This window comes from Streptopelia decaocto (assembly GCF_964273445.1).
Source record: "Streptopelia decaocto genome assembly, chromosome: 1".
Taxonomy (NCBI): Eukaryota; Metazoa; Chordata; class Aves; order Columbiformes; family Columbidae; genus Streptopelia; species Streptopelia decaocto.
The window spans coordinates 65,226,358-65,240,032 of NC_138663.1; the positions used below are offsets into that span (position 1 = coordinate 65,226,358).

The following is a 13,675-nucleotide window of genomic DNA, read 5'->3' on the forward strand; positions in this document are numbered from 1 at the left end:
TCTGCTTTACTAGTTTCATCTTCACAAAGCCTAGGAAATGACATAATTACATTAAAAGAAAGATCCAAAGGCTGCAAGTATTGAAAGTTAAGAGACGCCATCAAATTAATTCAACACACACAAGTAAAATGGGATGATGCAGTCCTATGCTCTTCTCTGCAGAAATTAAATCCTCCACAGGCACAAGGAAATGAGGCCTCTATCCTACATTTTTACCCTTGTTCAGTTAGTGACCACTGGCTTGAAATTGTGAAGAAAATACTAAAATCCATAGCAAACAATCTTTTCTACAGCATTCCCTGTAATGGTCTGTGTGATGTAAGGCACTGACTAACTTCACGATGAAAGCAGAAACCAACCCACTTTACAGGTGGGGAAACTGAGGCAACAGTTTCCCCAAGGCCACACAGTTTGCCAACACCAGAACCAGCAAGACAAGCTTGAATGTCTTGCTCTCAAACCCAGTGCTTGTTCTTCTACCTTGTACTTCACTGCTGCTAAAGATGCTGAGTATCAGTCTCTCCCTACCAGAGGCAGGGCTTCTGGGGACTTTGAGAAAGGTTAAGGCTAAATTCCATCACAATCAACTTCCTTAGCATCACATAGGTCAGTGATTCATAATCTTTCTGGAGGAAGTTCTCAAAGACGTTTTGGAACAATCTCCTTTCTTCTTCTCTGCATCCTGACTCCAGTCCCTTTCAGGCCTCCTCAGCTCCTCTCTTCCAGCTTCTGTCACTTACTCCTCACTTTTCAAATTCTATGACTTCCTCCAGCTATAGCAGTGCTGGCAAGAGGCCCAATCTAATAAACCTATCAGAGCTTATTAGCTTGGTATCCAGTCTATCCCACCCTGTACCTCACCCCTAATGTTAGCATATCTCATTACTGTGTTCAGTTACTAGTTGGGAACTGTCACACAGGAGGACGATAGCAATGACACGACAGCCAAAAGCTTTTGTGCAGTATTCTTCCTTATCCTTATCCAGAAAAGCCATACTTTCTCTTCCTGACCCCCTCACCCCCACTTTGCTCTCTAACATTTTCTGACTTTGCATGGGAAAAATTGAGAGGCTGCTCAGTATGCTGACTCCAGAATTCTCTGACATAAAAAAAAATGCTGAGTTTGTCATGCCAGTATCTAGAAATGTTATATATGTATATATATATATATATATATATATATAGCCAAATCCATACCTATTGTGTCAGTCTGCTGAAAATGCAAAGAAGATTAAAAACAGTTTCTTCTCTCTTTTTTTTTTTTTTTTTTTGTACAGGAATCACCTGCTCAGCTGGGTGCTACCATAATCACCAGTTAATAAAGCAGACATACCTTCCTGAAAGGCAAGCTCCCTTTCCATAGGCAGACATTCCCACAAACACTGACAAGCAAGCAGAAATCCCATCTTTCCTTTTCACAGGGTCCTATTTCAGGTTTAACAGATTAGTCTGAAGGTGACATCCCATTATGACCTCACACATAAACACAAGAGATCATTTTTTTATATTTAACTAGTGTACAGCAGGATTTCCTTCCTATAATAAGGACAAGGGACAGAAAGCAGAGCTATCGAAGCACCACAAGGAATCTTCTCCTGCTATTTATCCAAAGCATAAACAACTGACTGAGTTGCCATCCATAGAACATGTTGTAAACCTTGGTCTTAACCTCATTATGTTATCACCATGCTGTGACATTGACCAGGCTTGTGCCATTCGCAATTGCCAGTAAAGTGACAGAAGCATTTTCCTCTCAGCTTCCTATCTTAGACAGTCTATAGTTTTATTTCTAAATGCATGTTATCTCAGTTCTAATGCATAATTGCAGGGATAACAAGCAGAAAGCCTCCATATCAGTTACAGCCCCTCATGCAGGCTAACTTTAATTCCATTCAAGCTAGCTCCAACTTTCCTGACTGCATCAAGAGAATGCATAATTGTTCTTTGCAGAGGGTCATGCATGAGCTTTCTTTACTTGTAGTTTTAAGCAAAGTCTCAGCAGAGTTCATTAATACAAAAAAAAATTTGCACCCTCCTTTCATGCTAGTTCAAAAGTTTTCCAGTGAACACAGTGTGGAAGAAAAACATAAAAACTGCTGCAGACAACTTCAAGCATTTGTTATTACTACATTATATTGCTCTGGTATTTTTCTTAAAACCAGTGACAAAGACACTGCATTGAGCATAAGAATATGAAAACTGGGTTTTAGTATAAATGTGCAATTGAAAAATGAAAGTGTTTCACAGTCGAAAATACAATCCCTAGACTTGGTAAAAATGGCTTGAGGATTTACAGGAATTATCATTATAGTAAGCCAGATTGCAGAGACCAGTCAGAACATCCCTGCAGTATGGGGCCTAAACTTGTAATACATATCAGCTAGTCACAATTCCTTGCTAACACAAAAAGGCAGAAATTATTTATTAGACTTTTCTGTATTTAGTTCCAGTGTTCATACTAATTACTGTGGTATAAGTTCAAACAGGTTTTGCAGCTAAAGAAAAGGCTTAGTAAACTGGGGATATGACTATGGGTTACTGGTTTTGTACAGGCAAATGAGGCATGTGTCTCTTCAAGACCTGTGTGGAAGAGATACAGCAGTAAGTCTGCCCTATTTGACCAATGGCTGATCACATCTGTTAAATTCCTACAGTGCAAGTATTTATCAAAACATCATTTAGCTATCATTTTTCTACTTTTACAGAGAGAAGGAAATCAGTCACACAATTCAGAATTCCTTTCTCTTCTCTCACCATTCTTTAATCCATTAGCTTGTTAAAAACCGATTTATTTTTTTACCTCAACTCCCAAAGAAAATATTGCTTGAAAGTTATGATGAAACCTAGAGAAAGAATGCTTAGACCCTAAGGGAAAAGTGGCAGCTTATTGGAAAACTGTTGTAGTGTCACTTTCACACCTTGTAAAACAGTTACTATCCATCAAGTGTTTTCTGTAGATAGTTTCTTCATGTCTCAGGAAGTTAAGGATGGTTCAAAAAACCAGGGATGCGGGAGTTTCTGTGGCAGCCTTACTCCTAAATCAACTAAATTGCAAATTAGAAATGAATCAAGAGTTCTTAAACAAGTGAAACTTTATTTTGGGCAGCTAGGAAGATTCTGTATGCATTCAGTCAGACACACACTTCTGCACTGTACACACCTCTGTGCACATCGTTAACCTATGTGCACATATTGCAGACACACACTCCTTCCCTGTTTCACATAATAGCCTTTGGAACTCTAGATTTCATGTCTACAAAAGAAATCTGATGGCAAAATAAATGCCCACAGGTAGAAAGAAAAAAAAAAAAAAAGTAAAAAAAAAAAAAAAATCAAGTGAGCACATGAGTTTTTACATGAACATGTTAAACCCAGCTTCTTTCTAGTCACTTCCATGTACAGTTTGGCTTGTTCAGAGTAAGGTCCAACTCTTCTGCAATACTTGTCATCTGAAATATCTTTCTTTTAACTCTGAGTTCTATCTATTTTTTCATCCCATTCAAAGAAATACAAGTAATAAATTTTTTCACCTTTGTCACCAATTTTCCTTCAGTACCCCTCTCTATTGCTCAGTACTTTACTCACTAATCGTGACATGCAACTCATCACAATTCTGTGAAAAAATTCAGAATGCAGTATATGACATATACTCAAAAAGTTTGTTTCCCAACTGCAGTAGATACGTGGCAAGATATATTTATATCACCCTCAGAAAACAATGAAGAATGCCACCACCAAAACACAAAAAAAAATAACAACCACAAACAGGGACTACCAGGAGATCACACAAACAAAGGCTACTGAGTAGTCAGAGCTCCAGGATTTTGTTTGTAGTGTAAAACAGAGTCTTAATTCCACCAGTGCAAGCCACTCATGGGATAGTAAGTATCCCATTTTCCATTATTAACTACTCTTTTCCTTAACACCCAAAGAACAAAGTGTAAACAGGCAGACTCCTCATTTTATTTTCTTCTCCCCTTACTTCTGTGAAGCAGTTTAGATAAATTAGCAATGCCTCCTCATCATCGAGGCTGTTACATTTCTAAATTTTCCCAAGATGATAATTCTTGTTTGACTGGATTTTTTTAAATCCTACTCACAAATTACATGACTGTTTTAGTAGATTGACCAAATGATGTAAAAAATGTCTTGGAAAACAAATGCAGAATAGCAATTCAGCTCACAAGTTGCATATATTTTCCCATAGTAGAACAATTTAAATATACCTCATTCAGTTATGAATATACTCCTAACCTTTATTAGCCAGCAACCTCATTCACTGAAATAAAGCAAATACCTACACCCAATTAAATTCAAGAAAGATTAAGAGTCTCTAGCCTTCAACTCTGCTTTGTTTTCCTCTTTCAACCTTGCAAGTCAGAATGTGCAACAAACAACATAGTATCTTTCATAACTAGCAGATCAATTGGACCTGCCTTTTAAAAAATAAAAGATATTCACTTTTGAAAGGTGCTATAATGAAGTGTTTTTAACATACACACCACAGATCATCGTTGTTAAACACTAAATCAAGGTAACAAAGAGATAACAGCAAAAGAGAAACAAGACCAACTCATATGTTCTGTAAATGCAGAGAACAGTTAAAACTTAACAGTCACTTATCTGCTCCTATTTTTAAACTTCTTTAAGGAGTTACAGTGGAAAAGCACCACACTAACTTTAAAAAAAAAAAAAAAAAAATTAGAAAAGAAAAAATCCACAAACACAGAAGTACTGTTCCAGCAAAGTTCTGAAGTACGTAATTTGTTTTATACAACTTCAAGGGATTGACTTCCAAGAACAGCATGGATCATTTTGACTACAATGTCTGTCAGCCATCCCAATTATCCCTGCTTTGGAAGTATGGCTTTTGTTTTCCTCTCCTGTTGCTTTAAAATTTCTTGAGTCTCAGTAAATTTCAATCAGGAAATAGCATCCCAACTCTTAAACTATGGGAGCAAGTTTTCATCCTGATTCAACCCGACAAGTAGGAGATTTGTTCACATATATGAGAGGAAGAAAAATATTTTCTGCTAATCCAGTGAACCATGTTCCAGAGCTGTTTTGTGTTGTACCCTTACTGAACAGAATTCTTTGCTGTGATTTCATGCTAAGCCAAAACTAAGCACTCTCACCTTCTTACATGAATAGCTCTATCACAAAGCACTGACATTATCACTGGTGACAGAGGAAAAGTTTTCGCCAACAAGACAAAAAAAGACCCGCACAACACACACCCACACACCACAAAAAAACAACACAAACCCAAATCCACAAACGTTGTCCAACTAAACATGTGTCTGTGAAATCTAAGTATTAATGTACTTCCTAGAAATCAGTCAAGTTGTGCGCTCATATATCCGCTGAGAGTAAGACAGTATCAAATTCACCATGGCGCTTTGTAAGACAAAAACCACCGTATAATCCATGATTAAAATATTTCTTCTGCAAATACCTGCAGTTTAAAACTTACCAAGCACTTTTGCAGCATGCAGAAATTTGTTAATGAAAACATCACATACAGCACCCACACAATTTTTGGAACATTCTTTTCTAAAGCCAGCTCAGCTGAAATAGGTGCTAACATGAATAGAGGAGACGTAGAACTCAAAACCAATTTTTAGTTTATTATGTTCTCATCTTCGGTGGACATATTTATGTTCCTTATCTTCAACACTCTCTCTGGTCACTTTTAAGAAGGATTTTCAAAATAGTAAGACTAAACACCGTCAAGGACTTACCAGATTGGAATTGGTGGCATTGGAATCATCTTCTGGAAAGGGGATATAGATAGCTAAGGCCACACAATTGGCAAATATAGTCAGTAAAATAATTATTTCAAATGGTCTGAGGAATGGAGTTAAGGAAATTGTTCCAAAATGTGCATACACAAATAAAAGTTAAAAAAAAAAAAAAATCAAAAAGAGAAGATTTATAAGAATTCTGTTTAAAGAAAACATTCCAAGCCCCTTGTATTCTGAAAAGAAACATATGCCTTTTTAAGTGCTTTTAGGAGCTCCCAGCCAAGAATCTTCCTAATATGTCAAAAGCAGTGTAGGCCAGTCGCGTGCCAGAGTAAACACAGATTTCTTTAAAGTTTTTTCTTCTTTTATTTATTTAGATTGCATTTTCTCTATTTTCCTTCAAGTGTGGTTGTACTATTTTTAATAGCAGAAGCCTGTTCTAGAAGGAATGTCATCTTTCCTCTTACAATTGGTTTCTCAGTTTTTTCCATATGCATTTACAAATCCTGAAACAATTTTAACAAAAGTTTTGGTTTTGTTTTTTTTGCTGTTGTTGTAATTTTTTTTCCCCTTTCTCAATCTTTCTCATCTCAAATGCAAGGGCCCAAATAATACACGCACACGTTTAGTTAGAAGGCATGTAAATGATGATACAGTTTAAGGCAAAAAAGAGAGATGTCTTTGTCTAAAATATGCTTATACTAGACACCGCCACATATCCTAGATTTGCTTCAAAATATTTCAAGGAGGGTTTTTTTGTTGTTGTTGTTTAATTTATTTTTTTTTCCATTCCATTTGGCATCATGGGGGGCGGCAGTGGGGGAAATGTCTACACAGTATGTTGGGGACTCCAGGAAGCTAAGAGTTCCTTATGACAGAGGAACTAGCACCCATGCAGGGGTATTTCGGCCTGGCATCAATTTTGTTCGGTGGGTAAAAAAAAAAAAAAAAAAAAAAAAAAAGAAAAAAAAGAGAAAAAAAAAGAAAAGAAAAAAAAATGGGATGTTCAATAAACAAATCCTGCACCACCTTGATGCCCCACTGACTTTCCATTGGAATCAAAAAGCGTTTTTCTACTGACCAATTTGCTGGCACTGCACTTTATCTACCTGTATGGACTCCTTAACCTTAACTGCTGTTAAGTGTCTCCAAACTCAGACTAGAGCCCAGATTTATGGTCTGTCTACATCTACTTGCCTGCAAGAACATCCTGGAGGCTAGGTCTGAAGTAACTCACCAATACTCTGGAAGGAAATGAAGAGCAGGATAGGACAAGGAGAATACCAAGTATAACCTGTGCCACAGAGTACATTTGAGCATGAATCGATCTACCATGGGACTGGCTTTGCAGCATTGCCAAATGTCAACACAGCAGGTGTGATTCTGGTCAGCAGACTACTGTTCTTGGCAGGTTTTAGCAGGAAAGAACAGGAGATCAGGATGTGCAGCAGCCTGAACTGCAAGATATACACAAATCCCAGTCACCTGACCAATGTATATGCTCAGATACATTCTGCATTTCACATATGGAAGAGTCAAGGGGTTCCAAACTTGCCAGACTACCATGCTTAAGACTATGGATAATAGGAGATATTAGATAATATGGAGGAAGAAGAGCAGATCACTGTAGGTAGACTACCTGTGAAACAAACAGGAATTTTCAGATACCTCAGGCTGTATATATAGTGTTTACTACCAAAAAAAAAATGGAATTTTCATAGGCTTTCCTTTTCTTAATCACTTTTTTCCTAGATTTGGGTTTTCACAGGATTATTATCTATTAAATTATCACTATTTATGCATTTTTGCTTCTCTTTTTACATTGTAAAAATATTATGCTATAAAATCTACAGATACATTGCACACACAGCAGAAAATTAAATTCACAGCTAAATCTTTGCAAAATAAGGTAATTACTTAATTTCATATTTTCTTATATGCAACTGCACCTTCAGGCCCTTAATGCTATAATGTTTGGGTAAGAAACCACAGGAGTACCATCTGATATTTGTTTAATATCTCCTATGCTTAGACTTTGGTGGTTCAGGAAATTAAGCTAAACTTTTCTCAGTAGTTTTTAGCAATTAGGAAAATCCAGAGTACAGAATAAAATTAAACCTAATGAGAACCCTTTGATATAGTTACTTGTCATTGAAGTGTTCCACATTTATAAACACCAGATGTCCAATGAGAGGTTCTGATGGAAAAATAAAAATACTTCCATCAACTCACCTAAAACCAAACAAAACCCAAAAAAAAAAAGCATCAGCATTTTTTTATTCCTTTAATCACATTGTTTGGTCCTCTCTTGATCTCAGCAGTGCTGTATCCTGTTTTACAACACATCATTCCTATCATTCATTGCTGATCTTATTCATTTATCAAATGTCATTCTGTGCTCTTTTTCTAAAGACATGTGGTTACTGGGGTGCTAGCAAGTAAACCAATATTCAGCTTCATCCTGTTAGTCATCATCCGTCATCTTATGCTTAAAGTATCAGAGCTATGCCAGAAGGGATAAATAGTAGCAAACTTAATCGGGGGGGATTAAAAATTAGCATCAAAAGAGGAAAGAAATAGGCAGGCAGGTAATTTAAGGACATGTAAGAATTGACAAGAGCATTTTTAATATGTTCTTCATCTGTAAAAGATACCCATGTCAGCAAGACCTAATATACTCATATTCTGTTTTGATCCTTCTAACATCCCACCAGACCCCCAAAAGAACAATATTATCACATTGTCTTGAATGCCAACATTCATTTTTTATCATACTAACTACTGCCAAGTTCTGTACTGCCTTCCCTTGACGTGCTTACCTACCCCTAACAACATGCTTTTTCATTTGTATTTACTGAAGAACCCCATTAGCTTGTGATTTACTGACAATTACTGTTCAGTGTTAGTCTTGGTTTCTCTTTGGGGAGGCAAGGGAGATATATTTTATTTCAGTTTGTGTTTCACACCAGATTCTTGAATTCCAGCTTGTGCTGATCAGACTTGGGTGACTAAAAAGCCTTTGCTCCTTCCACATGATGAAGCCAATGGCCAAAATCTCATTGACTCTCCAGGGAAGCAGCGCTGACCCTTACATTCTGCAGTTCTGTGTCAGTGGTTACCATCTATCATCTGTGACACAGTCTGTCTCTTGTTCAAACTACTAGATCTGGCCCTGTACTGCATATGTAGGTGTTGCAGTATTACTTTAACTCTCTTTCTTCTTCCCCGCTTCCAGATAACCAGTATCTATTACCATACATTAGTGAGCCATACTAGTTTAAGAGGAATCCCAATGTGATTAAAAGACCTTAGCTCTCTTTCAGGGTCTTATCACATAGGCTTGGGTTTTTTTCCTCCTCTGTTTGTCCCATTCTTTTCTCCATACTGTAGAAAGTGTGATACCAAGTGTTCAGCAAAAAAGTGTGTATGATTCAAAGTACCAGAGCAGTTCAACTGATGGCACCTCTTTAAGTGCCTGCAAAGAAAAAGAAGGGAAAGCCAGCAGCTGCTATTATATCAATCCCTGGAGCCAGTTTAGTTCTGGCCTCGCATCTTGCATATGCCCCATTGATTTCAGACTGGGCCACATGTTTTTAAAAGAGCAAAATTCAACCCCTAACCTTTATAACTTAAACTTCTAGTGGTTTCTTACATGAAGATATAGTTAGAGCTTCAGTCCTAACCTTTTTTTCCTCAGCAGAAATTCTGTTAAGACACCAAAAACTATTCATGTACTTTACATTCCCAGTGGTGCCTTTCAGCTTAGTGTATTGATTTCTTCACACCTATGAATAGCGCCTGATGGGCACAAACAATTTGCTGTTTTCCAAATGAGAACATCAAAAAGGATATTTCCATTCGACGATGCTGATGCATGCCCTCCGGATGGGATTTTTCAGTGTTAAACACAGCAGTGCCCGGGGAGGACGCGTAGCTGTGGTGGTACCCTGTTTTTTCTGTTTCCCATACTGCTGCCTTTTTCTCTGCGTGGAGCTAGCTGTGGATATTGTTGCATTGCCAGCACTACCCATCAGTTTGGCTTGCCTGGCAGCATCAATCGCAGCTTGCCAGGAGAGAGCTGCCCCTGGAGTAGGGATATGCTCTGGGGCAAGCCCTGCAGCTGCATTGGCATTCATGTTGGCATGAGCTGGACGGGGACTCCCATAGTTGGAACCTGTGAAAGGAGGGAAAAAAAGAAGAGAAAAAAATTAATTGTGAAGACATTTTTTAAACAGCAGAAAAGAGAAATAGTATCTTAAGTATCAGTAAAATCAACAGCTAAGGTTAAGTGTAGGATGTCCACTTACCACCAGCTTGTTCCTCCAATTCAAACTCTTCATTTTAAAGTACAACTACTACGCAATAATTTGTCTTGCAACAGTCTCCCAACAAGACCCAGTGGATACTGAGCTGTTGGAAGTGCCTCAAATCAATACCATCTCCAGGCATCCAGGGAAAAGCACTGTCCTTTTCCTTTTTTACCCACACATTTTGCAAGTTGAATTGTTTGAAGGCTCAAAAGGTGAGGCTAGCCCACATCACTTTATCACACAGACATGCAGCACTATGCTATTTGGTACATGGCACAGCACCCAAACAAGGTTCTCAAGTGCTATCATAAAAATGCTTACATTTTCAAGATCACCTCAAGGTACAGCAGAATTTTAACAAGAGCTCTCTGCAAACATTACACAGGTATAAGCTTAAGAACAGCCTGACTCAAAAGTACACTGAAGCAGAAATGCAAACACAAATGCACAGTTCATGGCTTTTGTGCTCTGTAGAATGCTTTGTGGATAGTTTAGGCCAACGAATACATATTTAAAAACTGGAACTGATTCCTGATCTTGATAATCCAACTTTAAGATACATGAATTATTGAAATCAATGGAGTAACACTTACTTTAAAAGTCTGTATTAACAAGAATGCTACAAGCTAGCAGTTCCAAGTTTTGCACTTCTTTTAGCCAAAACTGAGGGAGTATATGCTTTTGCCCGACCACAATAATAGCATGTATGTCAGGTGACATATGGCTGATATTTAGAAGGCCTTGCAGTACAAAAAATAAAAGTCACCCTTCCAAGTTAGTGCAATTGATACACTGTTTCAGTAAAGACAGTTAAGTCATTTATGCCTCTTCAATTAAGTTTTTTCAGTGACTTGAATTAAAACTTAAATAACTTCAAAATGAGTGAATGTTAAAACTTCAGAATAGATTCCCTTGCTCTGGAGTAGGTTTCAACTGCGATATGTGAGAACCTGAGGAAGATTAACTGAATTTTGACCCAGACTTCATAGAAGAAAATATAACCATGTTAGAAACATGCAACATAAAATCTACACAAAGTCACAACAGCAAACTTCAACTAGGAAGAATGTCTTGTTTAGATATGTCCTACATAAGATTTAAGAGATTACTTATCTTTTCTATGGACTTCCGAGTTTGCCTGTGGCCCATATGTTGAGACAGAGGTAAAAGGAAGCCCAAATGGCCTGCAGATCTTATTCCTTCACAGGCTTTGAAACCAGTGTTCAGTTTCAAAACACTGCACACTCAAGAGATTGTGTTTGCACTTACATCTGGTGAGCAGCGACTGATTCAGGAAGAGTGTACATGCCACAGACACAGAGCAGAAACCCAGTAAAGGAGTTAGATCAGCTTTTACTTCAAAGCAAGCTCAAAGTCTACTACTGACCATGTTCAATTTTAGATTAATACAAAAATAGTTACTAAATAGATCAGATGGACTACTAGAAAAAGCAAAGGGATAAACATGACACTCTGTTTTCTTTAAAATATTGGATGACAGACATTCATAACTAAGGAACTGGTGAACTGTTCTTGAACAGAAATAATTACTGAAGATGTATATTTCATAGCCAGACGTGCAGCACCAAGATGTGGCAGCAATGACTGCACTACAGATGAATTAAAGCAGGTACAATAAATACAATCCCATTGATGCACAGAGTGCACCATGATACGCTTCTACCTAGAAAGCATGCAAGATTTTGAAATTCATCTCACTGAATCGCAAAGAAGGACATGATAGAGTCAGATGTTATTTTATATCAGGCATTGCCATAAGATTTCCGGGCTGTTATAGTTTCATTGCATAGCAGGAAAATCTAGAGCTTATCTCTGCTCACTGAAAAACCTCCTAGTTGCAAACCAGCCAAAAGGAAGCTGATGAGTAATACGACTGATGTGAAAGGGAAAGCTGAAAGAAACAAGAAATGGGAAATAGTTAATTCACATCTCTCAGATTTTGAAACTGAAGAAAAAGCTTTCAGAATTGCACAGGCTAAGCAGATTTCCTTCAATGAAGCAGGCAATCAGCTGGCAGACAAACTTAGTTTTCTAAGACTAAGCAAATCGTACACAGCGCTACTCATGGGATAGATATTTATTTTCAGACTAGTTCCAGATGCAGTTTTTCTGTTTAGCTTCTATTTGACCTCCTTAGCCTAAGGCATGCTGGAAAGTAGAAAAAAAAAAAATTAATTCTAATTATTCTCCAACTCTGACTCCAGCTCTTAATATTGACCCACTAGAGCGGCTAAGAAAGATGTGTGTTTTCCAATAAAAGCAAACTTGCTGATCCATCACCACAGTGTTCTTATCATGCTGACTAGACCATGTGGTCCTGAAAGTAAACAGCTGCTGCATCTTAATGAAGACTTTTCTGCAACTTGGGAATGTGTCAAGATTCACCATTATTATTGCATATTAATTAAGTTTCACATGAGCATTCAAGTCTATACATTTTGACTTTGATGCGCCAGCAAGTTTAAGGATACAACTTCTGGTGGTTTCATTGCTTTTGTTTCTACCACGATCATCAGTCCCGTAATAAAGTGCTTTGTCTCGAATTAATTTCAAAAGATGAGTCAGTAATGACAGATTTATATTAACAAATATTACAAATATTGATTACAGATAAGAGTCTGTCTGTTTTATGAAGCTCAGAGACTGCAGACTCTATCTGTACTAAATAACGAATGGCAGTGGCAAATGACTTGATCTACAGGTAGTTTACAGAAATGGCGTAAGTTAAAGAATGACACTCACACAGCTTCACAGAAAGTACATTCAGCAACTGAGCAACATATTTTCAAAGCCAGCATAGCCAAAGTTTCAGGGAAAATTAAATTCTACCCTATAATCTAAATGCTTAATGTTAATTCCTAGGTAGTAAACAGAACATAATTAATATTGAACTTGTGAGGCACCATGCTAAATTTCACCTGTAGCACTCATTTCTCCCCCACCGGAAAACTGTGATGCAACCTAAGAGCTGCAGTTACTGGATTTGCTATTTGCATTCTGCATTGTAGTAGTTAAAATACTTCCCTCGATTTTCCCACTACAAATAAAGTTTCGTGATACCTAAATCACTTTTGTTGTATTTGTTTATACTATTATTAAGCTGGAAGTTGACCAGAAGCGGGAAACTGAGATTCAGCCCCCACCCAACTGCAATAACTCACTAAGCACTGTGATCCACAGTATTATCACCCTGCTAATCCCTACCAGCCTTTAGCAAGAATTTGTACTGTTGACTATGTCCAGCTGGTGAAAAAAACTCTTCTCTCTCAAGTAGTTTTGTGCTATAGATCATGTGTTTAAGCATTTGAATAGTAATTAAAGGTAAAAGTCAATATAAGTGAACAAATTTGATGACAAAGTCTTTGAGGGAGACCTTCATTTCTGTCAAAATGCAAATTTGCAGAACTACTTAGAATACAAAAAACAACAGAAATACAGGTCTCAAAAACAGAAATAGGTCAGAAAAGTAACAGATAAGGTTGCTAAACAACAAGAAATGAACCATGTTGCACAAAATACCTGATATTGTAAGCTTATAACTGAATCACCAAAATAGTCATCACTAAAATCACTATTAAAATATATGGTGATTATATTAAT

The 13,675-nt window shown here is 37.3% G+C and overlaps 1 protein-coding gene across 20 annotated transcripts in view; it reads right to left on the reverse strand.

Moving 5' to 3' along the window:
• CACNA1C (calcium voltage-gated channel subunit alpha1 C) overlaps positions 1 to 13,675 on the reverse strand; it is a 490,018-nt gene that overhangs the window by 403,897 nt on the left and 72,446 nt on the right. For all 20 annotated transcript variants that reach the window (XM_082047656.1, XM_082047663.1, XM_082047666.1 and 17 more), the window contains exons 2-3: positions 9,597 to 9,918; positions 5,742 to 5,847 (exon numbers count right to left, since the gene is read on the reverse strand). In XM_082047656.1, coding sequence (XP_081903782.1) covers positions 5,742 to 5,847; positions 9,597 to 9,918 — 428 coding nt within the window. The remainder of the gene's footprint in view (positions 1 to 5,741; positions 5,848 to 9,596; positions 9,919 to 13,675) is intronic.